Here is a 22,672-nt window from a genome sequence, read left to right on the forward strand (position 1 = left end):
TAAAGAACTAGTCTATTTCTACAGTACTATCTGTCACTAAAACTTAGAAAAATATAAATAAAATATTAATCTATTCCTACGGTATGTCTGTCACTAAAACGTATTATTATTTAGTAAATTAAATTTATTTTATGTCCCTGCTAATTGTAATTCTAAACTATTATTACCAGTAAATTAAATTTAAATTTATAATTTAAATGAGCCAAGGAAAGACGAAAATGACCTAGATGTTCATCCAATGACACAAACACACCTATTGGATGCACAAGATTTGTTAAAAACCCTAATTGGACAAGAATAAGCCTAGGTTGGACGAAAATGACCTAAATATTCATCCAATGACACAAATGAACTTATTGGATGCACAAGATTGGTTACAATCCCTAATTGGACAAGAATGAGCCAAGGAAGGACGAAAATTACCTAAATGCTCATCCAATGACACAAACACACCTATTGGAAGCACAAGATTGGTTAAAAACCCTAATTGAACAAGAATAAGCCAAGGGAAGACGAAAATGCCTTAATTGTTCAGCCAACGACACAAACACACCTATTGGATGCACAAGATGGGTTAATAACCCTAGTTGGACAAGAATAAGTCTAGGGAGGATGAAAATTACCTAAATATTCATCCAATGACAAAAATGAACTTATTGGATGCACAAGATTGGTTACAATCCCTAATTGGACAAGAATGAGCCAAGGAAGGACGAAAATGACCTAAATGTTCATCCAATGAGACAAACACACCTATTGGATGCACAAGATGGGTTAATAACCCTAGTTGGACAAGAATAAGTCTAGGGAGGATGAAAATTACCTAAATATTCATCCAATGACAAAAATGAACTTATTGGATGCGCAAGATTGGTTAAAAACCCTAATTGGACAAGAATAAGCCTAGGTTGGACGAAAATGACCTAAATATTCATCCAATGACACAAATGAACTTATTGGATGCACAAGATTGGTTACAATCCCTAATTGGACAAGAATGAGCCAAGGAAGGACGAAAATGACCTAAATGTTCATCCAATGAGACAAACACACCTATTGGATGCACAAGATGGGTTAATAACCCTAGTTGGACAAGAATAAGTCTAGGGAGGATGAAAATTACCTAAATATTCATCCAATGACAAAAATGAACTTATTGGATGCACAAGATTGGTTAAAAACCCTAATTGGACAAGAAATAAACCAAGGGAAGACGAAAATGCCCTAAATGTTCATCCAACGACACAAACACACGTATCAGATGCACAAGATTTGTTAAAAACCCTAATTGGACTAGAATAAACCTAGGAGGATGAAAATGACCTAAATGTACATCCAATGACACAACTGAACTTATTGGATGCACAAGATTGGTTAAAAACCCTAATTGGACAAGGAATAAACCAAGGGAAAACGAAAATGCCCTAAATGTTCATCCAACGACACAAACACACGTATCAGATGCACAAGATTTGTTAAAAACCCTAATTGGACTAGAATAAACCTAGGAGGATGAAAATGACCTAAATGTACATCCAATGATAATATTATTTTATTAACTAATGTCATTGAAACATACAATAAAATATAATTTAATTTTACTAATTCTATTAAAACATACAATAAATAGTTATTTTGCTCTAAAAGATTCAATAAAGTTTCAAAGGAAACTAGAATGAGTTCCTTATTAGTTCGTCGCGATTTCTGAGACTGAGAGTTAATCACACACTACAAAAAAATTGACCTATCGTGACACACAAAATGTTTCACTAAAAGTTAAAAACTGTAGGTAAAAGTCAATAATACTTTGAGTGACACTCAAATCTAGTGTCAACTTTAAGGGGCGTCACTACATGGTCTGAGAATTGTCTCTAGATGTTTTTAATTTCTACCTACAATAATGACTGTCACTAAAACGTAGATAAATATAAATAAAGAATTAGTCTATTCCTACGGTATTATCTGTCACTAACACTTAGAAAAATATAAATAAAATATTAATCTATTCCTACGGTATGTCTGTCACTAAAACGTATTATTATTTATTAAATTATATTTTTTTTATCTCCCTGCTAATTGTAATTCTAAACTATTATTACCAGTAAATCAAATTTAAATTTTTAATTTATTTTTAATTTATTTTTAATTTATTTTTAATTTATTTTTAATTTATTTTTATTAACTAATGTCATTGAAACATACAATAAAATATAATTTAACTCTAAAAGATTCAATAAAGTTTCAAAGGAAACTAAAATGAGTTCCTTATCAAAGGAAACCAAATGTAAATTATAAGAAATAGGTACAAGATTAAGGTATTCAAAGAAATTAAAAATATAATTATATTTTGCATAAGAAAAAATATCCATAGCCACTCCAACAAGAACTAAAATTATATTTAATAAAGATGAATGAAATATATTGTTTGCTTTTGATAACAAGTGCAGAGTCTTGAACAAGTGCAGATACATCTTTTAGCAAATGCCAAATCTGCTTTAACGGTCTTTAGCTCACGAAGAAGTAATTTTGCTTTTGCAGCTGTTGCCATTGCCACCTGTAACCAAAGTAAAAGGAAATGTTGCTTGTTGGGTTACATGAGAAACTTAAACAGTTAACTCAAATAAACAATCAGCATAAACTCAATTTTCTATTCACTATTACGTCAAAAGCAACGGTTTAAACTAAGAGTCCTGCATCAAAATCAAGAAGAGTTTAATATCTGTACATTGATATCTTATACAAGTTTTACATATACATCTATTTATACTATGGTAAGATAATATAAAATATGATTAGAAGTCTATTATATAAGCTATAGGTTTCTGCATTGAGTGAAGACTATTGACAATTCAAAAATTATTATTAGATGTTCTATCGTCTATGCCTTCACTACAAGAACTAGCGAGGCCTCAACCGTTACACATGATTACAAAGTTGGCACCTTACGTCGCGTGATGCCTTGAGTTGTGTTTAGTGGCGAGAATGAGACTTTGTCAGATCGGATTGCGGCCATGGATTCCTCACATCTGAAGCTTGGTTTATGTCCTCCGGTCCATTTCCTTTTTCGCCTTATTTGAGATCTCAGATCTGCTGTCTTACTCTCCACAATTGTTTTGCTGTCTTGAAGAAATGAAAGAAGTAACATGAATTAAAGAAAGCAAAGAAATGAAACACAAACATACATGGACACCGAACATACCTCAAAAGCCTTCTCAAATGTGTCACCTAAGTGATTGAGAGAAGATTTGATTGCATCCAATCCCTTTCTAATTGTAGGATTGTCCATTTTTTTATTAGAGTCAGGAGATTGATACAATGGCTTCAATAAGCATGCCAAACCAAAAACACACAAATTAGTTGAACATATATTTATGCAACATTATATTATACCATGATTCATATCATATCATATCACATCCCTGAATTGCATAGAAATTGATAATAAAATCACCTGAGTTGAAAACGGACTAGTAAAGGTATTAAATGAGTGTGATTTGAGTGTTTGTGGCAATGGCATGGTGTCATGTTGTGGAGGAGGAGCTGAATTTTTATCATCCAGAATTGATTTGGCTTTATGAGCCAATACACCCCAAAAACCAGACTTGGTGTTGTCATTTCCATAAGCATCAAAACTCTGCATCAATGCATTCATTCATTCATTATATTCAATCTACAATTTATATTTCATTTGTTCAAATCTCTATGTATGTAGTACACCTCTGTTTCACTGAGAAAAATGTCAGAAAAATAAAATAAATGTTTGAATAATGAATAAGAAGCAAATCTTTTGGATGATATAATCTAGACTAGTACAACATGACAATCTTCTATGTATGTAGTACTGTAAGATGAATGAATGATTTTTGTTGCCACGTGTTTTGTTACACATTCAGAACAAAACGAATGGCAACATTTCTGGTTCTTGAACATTTCATCAACCACCTTCGCTTCCACACAAATTTCGCTAATGATTAAGTGAACCAACCATAAAATTAAGTCAAATGTTGAGAAGAAAAATACAAACAGCAAAAAACATAAATTTACTGCAACAGGTTAGTTAGCACTCAACTTCTATCAACTATCTAGGAATTTATATTGCTTGCAAGTATCAGAAGCTTCGTCATTCAAGAAAAGAACAAGTAAAATATCAATTATAATGAAAACCATAACTAGAGCAGTTGAAAAGCATTGAAATTAGATAATAGGTAGTATTTTGAAGCAAACCATAACTAGATCCTCTATAAAATACTCTTTTATCCCTTACCAGTCTCATTGCATCGGTGATTAGTCATTAAAATCTAGATGGTGTATTTTATTACAATCAAACCATGGATCATTGAAAAGCAGAGAAATTAATAATTCCCTCAAACTGTATTTCAATTCTGAAAAGTGCATGACATGGTACTGAAATTATTTAAATTGAATTTTAGAAGTCAAAAGCATTGTACCGGTGCCCTCTGTGCTCTTAGCAGATATACGGCTTTGGTCTTGTAGTTGCTGCACAAGTTTTAGTGATAACGAGCGTCCAGTTCCTTCATAACTTTGCAAGAGCAAAATGAACAAATTGACACATTAAACTTGACCTAAGAGGAACGAAAGGGGTAATCAAAAGAATTGATAATTTATCACTAAAAATTGATATATAGAAGGTTTCGCCAAAGGCAAACACTATCCATACCCATTAGCAGTAGAAGACAGGAAGACCAAATATTGGCCAAGCAAATACTTCACCATAGGTAGTGGAATAGCAGCTGCTTCATCAATAACCAATAATTCAATGCGAAAGCTTTTCATTTTCATGTGGCAGTATATACTGAAAGAAATTAGGATGAAAAGCTAGGCCATAATTAATTTACGATTGATCGAACCTCACTGCAGTAAGTTTGCCATCAACCAAAGTTGAAAAACAAAACTGCATGAATTTGATGTCACAATAACTTATCAATCAAGCATTCACTACAACAGATTCTAGAATGCCTCAAAATAAAATAAAAATAAAAATTCAAATGTAGAGAGAGGGTGATACATGACCTTATTTCCATTCAAATCCCATACATATATGTATCACTCGTCAAATATTAATAATTAAAGATATACATTCATATAGCTATAATCTACAATAGATTGGGGAAAAAATGTTACCTTTATTAACTTATCATCTCCACAAATTACAAACCATAGCTTATTGTTTGGATATGAAAATCCCAAGTCATTAACACCACCATCATGAGCATCCATATGTAACGAAACAAAAACATTTAGTAAGGAATTTAAAAAGTATATATATTGTATTAGATTCATATATAATTTTTTTTGGATCAGAACATGCCTCCACATGCTGCTTTATGTCATTAGGTGCTTGATATGTATACAAATGAACCAAATGTTTTGCAAAAGCAATTCCTGAATAGACTATTGTTTATCTACTCTTCGTGTGTATGATTCTATGGTATTGCAATAATTAATTTAATACTACATTTTGAAAGCATAGGTCTTCAAATCACAAAATGAAGACCTAGAGTCTTCTAGCATGTTAAAGATATAAAGAAATCTTTGCTAGTTCAGTCATAGATTTAGCAAAAAGGACAAAAGAGAGTCAAGAAAAAGGGCAAAAATCAATGCCAAAAAAAGCTACTATTTGTTTCAAGAAATGTTGCATTCAGAGTGTAAGAGGAATTATTAGAAACAAAAGCATTGAAATGGGAATGATTGAACTGGCCTTAGATGGATTGAATGGCAAAAATTAATATCTTGTAAGAGGAATTAAAAATCAAACAAAGAAGAAGTCATCCCTAATTAAGAATCAAAACATTAAAAATCAAACAAAGAAGAAGTCATCCCTAATTAAGAATCAAAACAATAATAAGCACTTTTTAAGATAAGAGGTGATACCTATGGTCCTAATCTAAAGATCAAAATCAAGTATCTATGTAAATATATAAGAAAAGTTCAAGAAAAAAGCCATCATCTCTATGCAATATGCTTAGGTGATTTTTTCACTTGTGGACCATGCAAAGCTAAGATCGAAATCAATGTAAATGAATGTTCATTGCTCATGAAGATTGTCATTACTATTTAACACGTTTTTTGCTTTTCAATTACCAAAATCAAGATGTACAAAATTGCTACTAGAGGATGCAACTTACTTATTCAACATGAATTGAAGATTAGTTCTGCCACTTACTGAATATAGCTGAGCATACCTATTACACTCTTGACCTTTTTAGTGATGTACATTATTGGCACACCAGGAATCTGAAATACAGAAACCAAGTTAATGGGTCATGCATCCAGGTCTAAAACATTGATAATCAGAGAAATGATAAATGATTTTACCTTCCGGATTCTCCTCTTCAAGTCACGATCACATGTTGCGACAATGAAACACTTATGTTGTTCAAAGAAATGGTTTATTTAAATAATTTGAAGCAAAATAAAGACATAAGAAGTAGGTATGTGTTGCTGTTACCGTTACTTTTATTTGCAAATAATACTTGATTGTATTCATTAGCTTAGTTAAGAATTCACAATTAAAAAAGCTTTATTTCAATGTTCACTTTTCAAAAGTAGATTAATATAGGAGAGTGGAAAAGTAATTCTAACTCTCAAAGGTGCAAGTGTAATAATATTCCACTAATTTAACTTCCATCTTAAAAGGTAAATAGAAACTAGTTTACTGAACCAGATGACCCTGTACTGCTAAGATATCATAGTTTTTCGTCAAGTCTGAAAGGCTTTAAATCACTCTAAAAAATCAAATTAAAATACAAGATATTGTCCGATATTTAACAAATACTTCAAATAAATCACACCTGAGTCCGATATTTAACAAATACTCTCATGTCGACCTTCTTGTGTTTCTTACAGTACCTAAATCATGCATCAAACCAACTAACAAAAGGACTAATATCACAATAAAACAGAAAAACAAATTAAACACATATACAAAGGATAATGAACACACTGTTTGAGGCTCCCTGAGGTGAATAACTATCTTGTTAACATTCTTGTGTTTGTCATCAATCCAGGAATTGTAGAACCTTACAATGTTATTGTGCTTCAACGACCTCAATAGATGCACTTCTGAATACAGCCTCACTAGTTTGCCCAGTGATTGTAATACCTCATCAATCCGAACTTGGCTCCACCCAACTTCGAGTCCGTTTCCTTCATCAAATGCCTTAAAACTAATTAACCACAAATTAAGGAAAATATATACAAAAGGGGTAAAAATGAACCCTAATCCAAAAATCAGGATAATGTGTCGTGTGAATGAATCGCAAAAACAGAACAAATCGCAAACCCACAACCTCATTCAGCAAATCACGAAAAAATGACACTTAACAAGCAAGATTACCAAAATAAAATTGATATCGCAAACTGAAATGATTTGGAAAGAGAATAGAACTTACTTGCTACTGCAAATCGTAAAGTGAAACGAGAGAGATGAATTTAGGATTGTTCAAAATTGAATTTAAGGGTTTTGGGGATTAGGGTTAGTTGAAGATAGTAGAGAGAAAAGGGTTTACAAAGAAAAAGAAAAGATTTCTCTGGTGTAGTTGCAGCGATGATGAGATATATTGTTCCCCTTCTAAGATTGAGCTCCAGCGATCATTTTATCATTCTATCACCCTGAGATATTTCTCAAGTGTTTGTACAAGACCAAAGGGGTAAAAATTTGTTTTTGTGTATTTAATTTTTTTTATATAATATGTTTAGAAACAGTGACACTTTAACTGTAGCTAAAGGTAGCTTTAGTGACAGATAAAAAATATCACAAAATCTGAGTGTCACAGTAGATACTTTTTTTTTGTAGTGTACTAATTATTATAGGTGTTTATAGGTGCAAGTAAATATGGAAAAATTGTGCTATAGTATTAGTTTATCAATATTAATGTACTACTAATTATTATAGGTGTTTATAGGTGCAAGTAAATATGAAAGTCCGGTCACTCAAATCAATTCAACCTATATTTTGATCTAACCCATTCAAATTTGAGTCTAGTCCGAGCAAATTCATTTAAATTCGACGATGTTCAATTTGGGTAGCATATTTGACATTTTGATTCAACGGATCTGCGAACTCAACTCATTAATATGACATATATATTTTTATTTATTTTCTATTATAACTATTGAATTTTATTTGAGGATTTGTTGTTAATTTAAATAATTTAAATGTTTTGTTGTGTTTGTAGATGTATTTTAAATAATGAATGATATGTTGAAAGACAATTTCATGATTTTTGATATATTTTAGCATTCAAATTTAGTTATATTTTTTAAAAATAAAAATAATACTTTTTTTATAACTCCCAAACTCAACTCGCACTTAATTGGTTTGGTTTGGTTTGGTTTGATTTGAGTTTGATATTAAAATCACGGATTTAATTATTTATCTCAATCTAAATGAAATTGATTAGTTTAGATATCGAATTTATTAGCCAATAACCGATACAATCTATGATTAAGTTTATTATTGAAAAATATTTAAAAGCAAAACTCTCAACTTATCTATGAAAACTTTATAGCAACAATATATCATTTGTATCTTAAAAATAAAATTATAACAAAAAATAATAATAATAATTTCGTCTCACACATATTTTACCCGTGCACCGTGCACCGCACTGGTTGGCGGCTAATTGTAAGAATGCTTAAAATTTTCAAAGGATTGATAGCATTCAGATGAGGTCATGAGTTGAGTTTCAATCATGTCTTGAACGAATTTGTTTTTATCATATTTAATGTTAAATATATAACGTTAAATATCTATTTGCATTGTGTGTAATGCTATCGTTAAGATTCTAATTGTAATATATCAGGATTAGTGTAACATATGACTTTTGCCTCGTTATATACGAGTAGGTATCTGGTGAAAGTTAGAACCTAAAAAAACTATATGGTATAAGAACTTGCAAAAAAAGTATGTGATTGAAGCTTTATTTTAATAATTTTAAATGCAATCTATGAATTTCTTTGATGACTATTTTATGTATATTAGTGGTGATGTTTATGTTAATTATGATTTGAAATAGTAATTTATAGTCAATTGTACTATCTAATTGTACTATCAAAATAATTTTAAATAAAGGAATGATAACATGTAGAATAAAAATAGATATTATAATATAAATGTTTCATGAAGTCACATTAATATCTTAACCTAAATAAAAAATTATTTGAATTTCAAAGTTAAAATATAATATCAAGGTCAATTTAGAATAAAAATATAACATACAAGCAAAAACATTTTGCATGTAAAATTTACGATCAACAAAAATTTATGATCGACGAATATTTTACGACGATGCATGTTGCTATCAAATTCATATGTCCATTAGATTACAACGAGAGTAAATATTTTGAATAGAATAAATCTAAAACTGAGTGATGTAATGTGTTTAAGAGTGATTATATGATGTAATGATAGATTTAATAAAATATTTAGATATTTTTACCACTTAGTAAGAAATGAATGGCTATAATTATATCAAACAAATGAGTGGTTTAGATTTAATTATAACAATCAAAGGCTAGGTTTTTTTTGGCTTGCCTTTAGACAAAATTTTCCTCTCATTTTTTTCTCCCGTAGCCAAACTCATCTCTTTCCTCTCTTAAAAAAAAAATCCTAAGTGTGGTAAGAACAATCACTTTCTCCACTTAGATAATAAAAGGCTTGACATTGGATCTTTGAAGTTAAGTGATACATGGTACTATCATCTTGGAGTTTGTTTTGGAATATTTGGTAAGTAGAAAAATTGCCGCATTTACTCATGAAGATTTTTATAGGCATGGAATTTCCTTTGTGACAAGTGGAGCAAATAGATTTTCAAGAATTTGTAAGTGGATTGAACCCAAAATTCAATTTTATATGACTCATTACACTTGCACGCGATACTTTGCTGTTATAGGATGTAGAAAAGTTAAAATTGAAAAATTATATGTCGCAATATTGCCAAAAGGTTTGCCTTACTGTCGACACATGAACGTCAATCCAAAATCTCTCTTATATGTGTGTCACTGCTCACTTTGTTGACAATGATTGCAACTTGACAATAACATTTTGCTAAGTCCTAGGCCACACGAAATATGTTATGATGAATACAATTGCCAAAAGGTTAGCCTCACTGTCGACACATGAACGTCAATCCAAATCTCTCTTATATGTGTTTTACTGCTCATTTTGTTGACAATGATTGCAACTTGACAATAACATTTTGCCAAGTCCTAGGCCACACGACAAATGTTATAACGAACACAATTGATGTGTGCTTGACTGATTGAGGCTGAATTGTGTTTTGACTGTGATACTTTACACTGCCTCATCAAATGAGCTTGGAATCAAACAATTGAAGAAAAGACTAATGTCTTGTAACACCTAAGTTTTTAATAGAGAGTACATGCATATGCATTGTTGTGCGCACATCTTAAATATCATTGTAAATGAGGGGTTGAGTGATTTGGACATGTCAATTTTAAGAATTCGTGCTTTGTGAAATATGTTAGGTCTTCTCCTCTTAGGTTTGCGAAATTTAAAGCATGTCTAGAGAGGTCAAACTTTGAATACAAATGTCTTGTTTGCCTTGATGTAGAAACTCGGTGGAACTCAATATATTTAATGTTAGACTCGGCTTTGAAGCATCAAATGAGATTTGAAGTGTTTGAAATTCATAATCTAGTATTCCGAAGAACTACTTAAGGGGAATGGAAAATGTGTGCCTACCAGTTTATATTAGGCGAAAACACAATCAATTATGTCATTTTTAAGAATCTTTTACGATGCCACCTTACGAATATCTGGTTCCTCCTTTGTTGCCTCTAATATGTATATGTTGAAGGCTTTTTAGAATAGATAAAAATGATAATTAAAATGTGTATTTCCAAGGATATATGCTTAAAAGTAATGGTTGGTAAGATGAAAACAAAATATGACAAATATTGGGGAAAATATGAAAATTTGAACATGTTGTTGTTGATTTCTTATGTCTTAGACTCCGTGAACAAAATAAAGTTTGTGAAATGGTTGATCAATTAGAACTTTAATTCATTGGATGCAATCAAATGAAAAGTTTTGTTGAAAACTCGTCTGGATGAACTAATTGTGGAGTATAGTGGTGTTCGAGAAGGGTTCCAAAGTGAATCAAAGTCAACTCAATTTGATTTAATTGGCATGGAAGATTTTTATAGTTATAATTGATTTTTACTGAGCACTGGTTCGTCCTCTACCAAAAAGTCTAATTTGAAAAGGCACTAGGAAGAATCTTTAGAGAGCCAATCCTCTACTGACTTTGATATTTTAAACAATGGAGGTTAAACTCAAATGGTTTTCCAATTCTTGCAAAGATAATCAAATACTTGTTTGCTATACTTTTTTTGTGCAAAAATAACTTCTACAAAAAAATATAGTGGTACTTTTTCAGCTCATGTTGCTCCTAGTGAAAATTGAAAAGTGTTTAACTTTATTTTGTCATTTTTAGCTTTTCTAATGATTTCAATTATAATTATTATATGACTTCACTAGTTACTTGAATCCCTTTATATTAGCAAAGGTTTTAAATTCGAGTTGAGTTGTGGTTATAATTATTTTGGGGTTATGTCTTTAATGAAGGATTCAACAATAGATTACTTGTATTTTGTAAGTTTAGGTTGGTTTGAGAACTTCATGGATTTTTTCTTAAAAACTAAGCATGTCCAAACATTAATATACAAAAAAATCAATTTTATACCAAATATCCAAAAAGAATCTTAATATCAACCATCAGAAAGTAATGTAATTTAAAAGTAACTTCAAAATAAAATATTAGAATTAAAGAAACTGTAACGAATTCGCACACATGGTGTGCTTATGCCTCATATTCCTCTTCTTTTCATTCTCTTCGCATCATCCTCTTCTTCTTCATTTGGTACCAACATTTTGTCAATCAATGTGTGTGATGATCGATTTCCACAATGAATTTCATCTTCCTCATCATCTCATTGCCCTCGCCTTCAGCTTCTACTTCACCTTCTGGCTCCTGGTCCTTTGTTGGTAAAAATAGTGCAATAAAAATATTGGGATTATATTTCGTCAATCTCTCTTTTTCGTAATGGTTAAATATACATGTAATTATTACACATCAATAATATCATCATCATTAGTCAAACATTATTAATTCCTTAATGAGATGAGAAATCAACCTTCTTTATTAAACATTGATTTCTAAAACCTAATCATATTTCTAGAAATTAGATCCAATCGATGATTTATTCTAAATAAAAATTCAAATAGTATTTCCAAATAAAACTTCAAATCATTTATAAGTATATATGATACATATCAATGCTCCCCAACTAAGAACTTTGTTTGTCCTCAAACAAAAGTTTTAGCTTCAAAAAATTATAAACACAAACATGACTAGGATATATTTACAAAGGGATTCAAGTCCATAAACATGAATGATCACGGTTTATTGATAATCAACTTTCAATTGCAAGACAATTTACATTGAGATGATAAATCCATTAATAGAAGCATGGTACCCATAAATACAAGCATATTGTGATACACTTTGCAACATCAACATAAGGATTCACAAAAATTAAAATTATCCATTGTCTGTTAATTAAGAATTGCAACAAGAGGAAGTTAGCTACTCAAGGTAGCCATGTAAATGAGATTAAAAGGGAAGAAAGTTTTCAATGATGCCTCAAATTGATTTTCTTTAAAAAGCTCTTCTTTGTGTTGTGGTTTGTTGCTGGAAGTGAAAGTTCCTCTTTTTAACTTTAAATTTTCCTTTTATATGACAAGCAAAGGTCGACAAGTGATCAATTCGTTGGGCGAGTAGAAAGTCGCTGAAGTAAGGTCTTGAAGTTTGAAACCATCTTAATTCGTTTAGCCAACTCAATCTCACGTGACATATTTTTGTTATGTTTTCAATTTGCCTGACCACCTCAATTTAGTTGGATGACTTTTGTTGTTTGACCTTTGACTTGCAAACTTGCTTTCAATCCAATATTTTTCCTAAAAATGCAAAATGATTGATCAAAATATGTGATAAGATGTATTTTTTTTATTCTCCCTCATGAAATACTCAAAATTACACAACTATTATAAAATTGAGGGTTAAATAACATGTTTGTTACTAAAATAAGTCAATAATGTGCCTTTGGTTTAAACCACTTATAAGTAAAATTGACATTTGTGAGGGGTCCATTATCATATACAAACATTGTGTTGAGCTATTTTTTGTAATATTTTTGTTGTTGTTACGACGTTTCTGGTTGGTGGCTTCAGTTTCTGTTCATTTAATTTCACTCCAATAGTCGTGCTTTCTTTTGATTATTCGCTAGAACCTCTTGATTTGTGTTTGTTTCTCTTGTGCGTTGACATGTTTCTTTTGGGTGATTGAGTAAGGCACAGTTGCATGACATCAACCAATATGTCAAAATATAGTGCTATTGTGGTTTCAGCCTTAAATACTTTGAATGTTATTGATACTACATAGAGAAATGCATGGATCTTTGACTCTTGTGCCACTCATCATATGACATTTGATTTTCAACCTTTTTGACTTAATTATAGACGTTCCAGTATTCCTTACATTACTATTGTAGATGATTCTCATACTAATATTGATGGTTGTTGAGACATTGATCTTGCAACGAGAAACACAATTGCAATTGCTAAAAAACATGGAGGGTTGTACTATTTTGTGTTAAACTCGTTAGAAGGTGTTGTTTTCGACACTTCAATTTTAGTCATAGTCTCTCTCTCACGCTTCACAAATATGACTTCCTCTTAAGCATCTTGGTCATCCTTCTTTTCTTTTATGAGTTCTATGTTTCCATTTTTTTTTAAAACAATATATTGAGTCTTTTAAGTGTGTCATTTGTTAGATTTCTAAGTACAATTGTGCTATTTATCCTTCTAGTCTTACTAAAAGTGTCAAACCATTTGTCTGTATTCATTATGTTTGAGGAAATGTCTTTGTTTCTCATATTTTCAGTGTGAGATAGTTTGTTTCTATTATTCATAAATATACTCGAGTAACTTGGCTTTTTTTATAAAGGATAAATCAGAAGTACATCAATTTTTCATTCAATTTTACAATAGGATTCAAACACAATTTGGGAAAGACATTCAAAGATTATGTTATGACAATAGTAGGGAATACATCATTCATAGTCTTTCAATTTTTAATAGTAAACATGGCGTTAACCATGAACACCAAAATGGGATTGCAAAAAGGAAAAATCATCATTTATTTGAAGTTTCTCAAGCCACTCTTTCAAATATCTGTCTCAAAATAATACTGGGGGTGACACAATATTGTTTAATGCCTATCTAATTAAACATGTATCATCTTGTATTTTAGGTAATGTTAGTCTAGTTCAGTTTATGATCTCACATTTCCCCCTATTTATAAGATGTAGAGTCTTGAGTCTCGAGTATTTGAGTATGTTGTTTTTTTTCCATGTTAATAAGCAACACCAAAGTAAGTTAGATTCTAGTGTAGTTAGATGTGTTTTTGTTGGCAATCTTCATTACAAAAGGAGGTACAAATGTTATCATCCTCCCAATTGTAAGAGTTTTGTCTCAAAATATGCCACTTTTCATGAAAAAGCGTCCTACTTCACTTGTCCTCAGCTTTAGGGAGAGAACACGAACGACTTGGAATTTGAGTTGTTGTTTTTGGTCCTTGGTCCTAGATTCTCTAAAATATGTATTTCTATTCTTGCTAAAAGTTATATTTTTGTTCCTGCTCTTATTCATGCTCATAGTCATGTTTTTAATCTTAGTCGTCGCTTGTTTTGAATCACATTCATGGTTCAACTTATGAACGTAAGTCTATTATTGTTGTTAGATAATATTATTATATATTAGTAGTAAGGGTATTTTAGACAATTCTAGACAATTCTATTCTTTTATATATATACTCATTGTAACCCTATTAACTGTGGTTTTGGTTCATTCTATGTTATGAAACCCTAGAGTGGTTGTTTCTCTTCTTCCTCTTGCTTTCTCTTTTCTTTGTTAACATGGTATCTAGAGCCTATTTCGATCCTCCTTGAACGATCCCGCCTCTATTCCGCTGTCGAGTTCCCAACAATTAGGGAATATAATTATAGTTTCTCTTTTCTAACATTCCAATATTCAGTGAGATTTTTTCGTTAAACCGTGTCCCAATTCTGCTTTACCCTTTCTTTGTAGCTTTTCGTTTATTTTTAGTAGATCAGTAAAAGAAAAAAATTTATTAGGGTTCTATAAACCTTTCCACAAGCCATTAGGGTTTGACGCTCTAACCAACCGAGCTAAAAAGAACAATGGGTGGTAAAGTTTACTTTGAGAATCATTATTATTTGCATGGTTATTGGGGGATTTTGATTGATCGTTATGAAGAGATGATTGAGAATTATCATCCTGGGATCTACCGTAGAGAAAAGAGAGAGACTATTTTGATAGAAAAGACAACCACCAAAAGAGAAAAGAGAAGAGTAACCTTGTTCCCGATTTTGTTAAATCAGTCTCACAAAAACATCGATTGCGCATTCGTTAACCGTTGGATTTGGCTGATTTTTGGACAGAAGGTTCACAACATTCAGGTCTTCGTCTTCAACGGTTGGATCGGTAAAACGACGTCTGTAGGGGGAGAAATCATGCTCGCACAGCACCAGGTTATCCCTAATTTATTTTGTCTCAGTGATTGTGTTTGTCTCATTATTTGTATGGATTTGAGAGAAGGTTTGGAGGTTCATTGTGTTGTTTTGAAAAATGGGTTTTGTGTTAATTTGTATGTTGGGACTTCTTTGGTTGAAATGTTTGTGAGAAGTTTTGATTTTTGGACAGAAGGTTTACGACATTCAGGTCTTCGTCTTCAACAGTCGGATCGGTAAACCGACGTCTGTAGGGGGGAGAAATCGTGTTCGCACAGCACCAGGTTATCCCTAATTTATTTTGTCTCAGTGATTGTGTTTGTCTCATTATTTGTATGGCTTTGAGAGAAGGTTTGGAGGTTCATTGTGTTGTTTTGAAAAATGGGTTTTGTGTTAATTTGTATGTTGGGACTTCTTTGGTTGAAATGTTTGTGAGAAGTTTGGTTTCTTGGACTGCTGTTATTGTTGGGTTTGCTAGGTGTGGGGATATGAGTGAGGCCAGGAAGCTTTTTGATGTTATGCCTGATAGAGATATTGTTGCTTCTAATGTTATGATTGATGGGTATGTGAAAATGGGGTGTATGGATTTGGCGAGGGATTTGTTTGATAAGATGAAGGATAAGAATGTTATTTCTTGGACTAGTATGGTTCATGGTTATTGTGAGGATGATGATGTTGTGGTGGGTAGGTTTATATTTGATTGTATGTCTGTCAAGAATGTGCTTAGTTGGAATGCTTTGATAAATGGTTATGGTGTCAATGGTTGTGCGAAGGAAGCGTTAGAAGTATTCGCAGCAATGTTACGGGAAGGATTTGAACCGAATGAGATAACAATGACTAGTGTGTTATCTGCTTACCATTGTGGTTTGGTAGAGGAAGGAAGAAGATGCTTCAAAGAAATGGAGATATTTGGAATTGTGCCTCAGATTGAGCATTATGGTTGTATGATTGACCTTCTAGGAAGGGTTGGATACTTGGATGAGGCTGAAAATTTGATCTTCTGTGTTGTCGCTCTGTCTGTTGCTTCTTCTGTTTGATTGCTAATCTCTCTAGTGATTTGCTTTGTTGCTTCTCTCTTTGTTTAGTTTGGTTTGATATGATTTAGTTTTGTTTGGTTCTATTTGGTTTGGTTTGTTTGGATTTGGTTTCGTGGTGCTACTTCTTTGGTGGTTCCTATCTGTTGATTTTGATATGGTTGTTGCTCCTTGGTTTGTTTGGATTTTGTTTCGTGGTGCTACTTCTTTGGTTGTTCCTATCTGTTGATTTTGATATGGTTGTTGCTCCTTGGTTTGTTTGGATTTGGTTTCGTGGTGCTACTTCTTTGGTGGTTCCTATCTGTTGATTTTGATATGGTTGTTTCGTGGTGCTACTTCTTTGGTTGTTCCTATCTGTTGATTTTGATATGGTTGTTGCTCCTTTTTTTGGTCGCTCCTTTTTCGGTTTGATTTTTTGTTGGCTTGGTTCTTCTCTTTGATTGTTGCTTCTTCTTTGGTGACATCCCTCTTGTCCCCCCGGCTGTCCAACCACCTCCTGCGATTGTTGATCCTCCTCGTTACCCCTCTCATCATCATCTTCAGCATAGAATCATTACTCTACCGTTTGTCTCTTCTTTACAGATTGCTGATTTGTTCACAAAGATGCATTCCATTAAACGTTTTCGTTTTTTTTTTAGTTGACAAACTCTCGATGCTCCATGTTAATGCATCGTGAGTTTGAGGGGAGATGTTAGATAATATTATTATATATTAGTAGTAAGGGTATTTTAGACAATTCTAGACAATTCTATTCTTTTATATATATACTCATTGTAACCCTATTAACTGTGGTTTTGGTTCATTCTATGTTATGAAACCCTAGAGTGGTTGTTTCTCTTCTTCCTCTTGCTTTCTCTTTTCTTTGTTAACAATTGTTTCAGTTCGTCTTTTATCTTTTATTTTTCCAGATTCAACACCTTCAACACCACTGGAGAATAAGGCTAATAAGCCAATTCTAGTGTAAAAAAGAATAAGTAAACCCGAGTTGCTCCAAACACAACTTTAATCGCTTGAACCAAATGTAAGTACTGGAAATGATATCTCTACTAGTGATTCTAATATATATGATACTTGTGATACTAATCCTGACTATTTGCCCATTATTGTAAGAAAGCATAAAAGTTATTTATGCCAAATATCATATTTCTCAATTTGTCTTCTCTAAACATATTCCTTGCAGTATCATAATTTTACTGCAGTTGTTGAATCTGTGTGAATCTTATCATTTGTTCAAGAAGCAGTGGAAGATAAAAATTGGGTTTAAGCTATGAAAGAAGAAATGAAAGCTCTTGAAAGAAATGGGACTTGGGAGATTGTTGAGAGACAAAGAGACAAAAAAACCAGTTGTTTGCAACTGGGTTTATACACTCAAGCACAAATAAGATGAAACTCTTGATCGATACAAGGATGGATTAGTGGCAAAGAATACACTAAGATTTCTGGCATTGATTATGAGAAGATATTTGCTTCAGTAGAAAACATGAACATCGTTCGAATCTTATTATCTCTTGTTGCACACTCGAATGAGAATTGCTTCAGTTTGATGTCAAAAATGTGTTCTTGCATGGAGACATAGAAAAAGATGTCTATATTGAGATTCTGTGAAGTTTTGATATCATAGGTGGAGGAAACAGGGCAAACAAAGTGTGTCAATTGAGGAACCATTATATGGACTAAAGAAGTCCCCTCAAGCGTGATTTGGTAGATTCAAAAAGTCAATGTTGTGTTTGGCCTATAAGCAAATGTAGTGAGATCACACTTTATTCTTCAAACATCCATACGAAGGAAAACTAATTGTATTTCTTGTGTTGTGTTAATGACCTTATTATTACAAGAGATGATTTGATTGTGAGTTAATTGCTTAAGGAGAAATTATCAATAGAGTTTGAGATGGAGGACCTTGGACGTCTCAAGTATTTCGTGGGAATTGAGGTGACCTACTCAAAATAGAGCATATTTATTTCTAAGAGAAATTATGCATTTGATCTTTTGCGTGAAATAGATAAGTCTGGATGTAAACCTACGGATGTTCCCATTGAAAATAATCACAAAATGAGTTATGAGGAGGAAAGTTCGAAAGCTCACAAGGTACAATATTAGAGTTCTTTTTCTAGTTTTATTGATGATGATAATAATGATGACGTAGTTTTTCAATAAAACTAGAGTTCTTTTTCTAGTTTTAATATTTGAGTTGTTAAGACACAAGTTTTAAAAACGAAGGGACTACAACATAACTGTAATACCCTAAATTTTATATTAAATTATTTTATTAATTAAATAGGATTTGATGTTAAAATTATTATATAATTTACGTTGATAAACTTTGTGATTAATTTTCGATATATGAATATTTTCTATGATGTGCTAGTTTGATACATATTATATTAAATGAGCGATATAAATAATAAATATTTTATTTTATTATTTTATATATATTTTTAAAAGTAATAGTACTTTAGTGTAATATTTTGAAGAATAAGATTTTATGCGATTTTATGTGTATATACGCGTATCCAATTAATGCAATATTTTATGTGTATACACGTAATAATATTTCAATTATTTATAACTATTTTCTATTTTTACTTATTTATTTTATAAATAATTATTTTGAGATAATAGTGATATTGTGTTTGATTTCCTTTATTTTTATATACTTGTTATGACATTGTGATTTTATATATATTTATTATGATTTAGTAATTAATATGAAGTGTTAATGTTATATGTATTTATTTTATAATTTCGACTATTCTCTAATGATGATAATATTTTAATTTGAGTGTTTGGAAAAACAAGTATTATTATAGTGATTATTTGGAATATGAGAATTTTGATTATTAATGTATTTTAAAGATTAATTATTTTATTGTATAAAATATTAGTTTTAGAATATTAGTAATATTATATTAATGAGATTGTTTAAGGAAGTGTTAAAAAAATTAGTTTTGATAATTGTTGGTTTTATTTAAAAAAGAAAAATAAAAGAAAGGATTAAAATGTATTTTATGGGTTAGGCCCAAAAGTAAAACCTAATTAAATAATTATAAAAAGAAAAAGGAAACCTACTGAAAGAGGGAGAATGTGTACGTAATTGTAACATAATTGTCCCAGCCGCAATACCATGGAAAAGAATGAAAATTGGTACCGGTGTTGGATAACTGTCTCAAGAAATTTTCTCCGTTTTCGCCCAAATTTTAATATGTTGTTTTATTCATTTAGCTAGTCAATTAAACACACTTTCCCAAATTTTTAACCATCCCAATTTCTCTTTAAAATATCCGACTTCTTCGTTTATAAAATTCATCATTTTGCATCGTTCTTCTTCACCGTAAGTTCGATTTGAGTGAAATCAATGCCAAAATGATCGTGTGAAAAATGGTTGTATTATCCACTGATTGGTTTTCTAATTTATGGTAAGTTTCCTTGACCAAATTTCGAAATTAGTTTTAAAGTGTCTTCTTATAATTTATTTTTAACATTACCCATAAACTGTCGAGTTAGAAAGAGTCAATGAATAAAGGTTGTTTGCTCGTGGAATCATCTTTGTGTGTGAAAGCGTCAAAATAAGGTAAGGGGTGAGAGAGCGTTTGAATTCATGAGTATAATATATTGTGAGATGAACGGAAAAACCGTATTTCCCAACGATTCATCCAGGGCTCGCTACGTACAACAGTAGCCCTTTGAGAGTTAATATGAAATATGAGAATTGTGAGATTAAAATGTGAAATAGAAATATTTATAAGATATTGATTGATTTAATTTTTTATACTTGTGTGGTAGTTGATATTTGTCATTATTGTGATGTTGGATGTTGAATGAAATTATGTGCATATGTTTAATTAGATGAATTTATGTGACGTGATAATAAAATATGGATGCATGGTATGATATATGTTTATGTGATGATAATGACGATTTTTGATTGATGATAATGATGTTATAAAATTGTTATGACTTTATATGATGATCATGATTATGTATGGTTAATGATATTATAAAATTGTGATGAGAATATTGAAGTACCCCATACTTGATGAGATCGTGATGATTTTTAAAGACGGTGCTCTTAATGGAGTAGTTTAAGTCAATGAGGGGAGAAAATAAATATTGAGAATTTGTGAAGTGGAGATTATTTTGTCATCATGTAGGTAGGGTCTGACAAGCCTAGTGATTTTGGGGAAGTACAACTGAATGAGTCTGATCGTGACGGTCTGCTATTGAGCCTTAAGGCAAGATTGTTAGACCTTGGAGGTATTCGGATGGGGAATTCCTAGGTGATTTGGAGGTCGCACTCTAATTGTCGGGAGCTACCATGCAACACACGTTTACCTCGACTGTCGCGTATATGTGTCTCAGGTTGAGTTGAGGGGATCTATGATGACATGTCCAATTTGAATTGTTCGTCCACCAAGATGGTGGCATAGTATCAAACCTCCTAACCAAGTACTTCAGAGTTAGAATGGTACCACATTGTGAAGTAGAATATAAGCTCATGCATTGCATTGCATTTTCTTGTGATTGTTTCATTGTGATTAATAGGTATCATGTGTGATAATAATTTCTCTTAAATGATTTGATGTTATAGTGAAATGCATTGATTTTACTTGAGTGGTTTTAACTTATAATGTGATATTTTTCCTTGAAGAATGTTTGTGTTATGATACAGTGTATTATGATTGTTTATGTGTTCTTCTTACTTATATTATACTATTAATATGATTTCAAAACTCACCTCCTTCGTTGTTTGTGTTTGACTGGCTTGGCCCTGCGTTTGCGAAATCGCAGTTATTACAGGTTAATGAGTCTTGAAGTTCAAGTTTGAGAGAAACTCCGCTCTAATAGGTGATACCGGGAATTTAGAGTTGTAATTTATATTTTAGTATGTAATTACAAATGACTTTTTATATGAAAGTCTTAGTACTAGTAAGTTTTTGGAATTAAAATAAGAATTTATAGTTAAATCAAGTTCATTGGGATTAAATTGTTTTAATTGAGTAATAAAGTTTGAATTGTTCAATGTGTACTTTGAGAAACGCGATATCCTAAATTAGTTACAAAAGTTTTCATTTCCTTGTAAATAAATTTTCTCTATCCGCTGCGAATTTTACTCAAAAAATCTTGTATAAATTATTATATATGTCATTTTGGGGTTAGGGTGTCACATTAGTGGTATCAGAGCAGGTCTGTCCAATCAGGCCGAGTGGGTTGAGGGTCGCTTCAATGTGAGTCAAATGTTAGTCGTGTCAATTGTGTATTAATTATTTTAACTATCATGTTTTTTTTTTCTCTCGTTATATTATTTATTATGTTATGTGATGTATGCTTTTGTATAATTGTACACATTTTTGAAGTTACTAATTAACTATTTACTATCTTCTTACTCTAATTGTGTTGCGTTGTGGATTCTAAGTTCCTATTTAACTGATTAAATATAATAGAAAATTATTTCTAAAAATTTAAGTTAATTTGAATTGTTGACTTGATTGAGTTAATCACCTTTTGATTGAACTTGTGTTTATAACTTTGATTTTTTGCTATTTTGTTATAGTGGATAGTTATAAATAATTTTTTTTTTGATTGATTGGCTTCTAAATTAAAAAAAAAAATTTACGTGAAAGAGTTAGAGTTGACTTATTTTGTAAAATGAAAAATAACATTTGTTTTAATTACTCTTGATTATTTTAAAATTAAATTAAATTGAGTTGAATTTTTATTGTTTATAAAGTAACAATAATTCTATACTACTGATTTTATTTACTACTTAAAATAGCTGAAAATTTATACCATATTTTACTATGTGTTGTTTAGAGGGGCTTATGTGAATATGGAATAGTGAGTGTATTGGGATATTTCCTTTGGAATGATTGATATGAACTCATTAGAGTTTAACTTGATATTAGAGTTTTAGATTTTAAGAGCTCAATAGTGATTTATAATGGTACTAAAAAAAAAGAGGGGTCACATGATAAAATGTCTACTAATTGAGAAAAAAAAGGAAA

The 22,672-nt window shown here is 31.2% G+C and overlaps 1 protein-coding gene across 19 annotated transcripts; it reads right to left on the reverse strand.

The window, feature by feature from the left end:
* Positions 1–2,229: 2,229 nt before the first annotated feature.
* Positions 2,230–7,680, reverse strand: LOC101500940 (uncharacterized). Of its 19 annotated transcripts, none has more exons than XM_073365735.1 (11): positions 7,413–7,680; positions 7,046–7,180; positions 6,337–6,870; positions 6,204–6,255; positions 5,143–5,181; positions 4,679–4,912; positions 4,449–4,583; positions 3,452–3,727; positions 3,199–3,319; positions 2,942–3,120; positions 2,230–2,554 (listed from the first exon to the last, which is right to left on the reverse strand). In XM_073365735.1, exons 8-11 carry the CDS (start codon positions 3,650–3,652, stop codon positions 2,399–2,401), a joined length of 657 nt encoding a protein of 218 aa, XP_073221836.1. In that variant the 5' UTR covers positions 3,653–3,727; positions 4,449–4,583; positions 4,679–4,912; positions 5,143–5,181; positions 6,204–6,255; positions 6,337–6,870; positions 7,046–7,180; positions 7,413–7,680; the 3' UTR covers positions 2,230–2,398. The 19 variants fall into 19 exon arrangements, with proteins under 19 accessions (XP_073221836.1, XP_073221833.1, XP_073221834.1 ...); XM_073365732.1 differs by having other exon boundaries at positions 6,337–6,891; XM_073365733.1 differs by having other exon boundaries at positions 7,046–7,167; positions 7,413–7,679.
* Positions 7,681–22,672: the final 14,992 nt, after the last annotated feature.

Source organism: Cicer arietinum, chromosome 3 (genome assembly GCF_000331145.2).
Source record: "Cicer arietinum cultivar CDC Frontier isolate Library 1 chromosome 3, Cicar.CDCFrontier_v2.0, whole genome shotgun sequence".
Lineage (NCBI taxonomy): Eukaryota > Viridiplantae > Streptophyta > Magnoliopsida > Fabales > Fabaceae > Cicer > Cicer arietinum.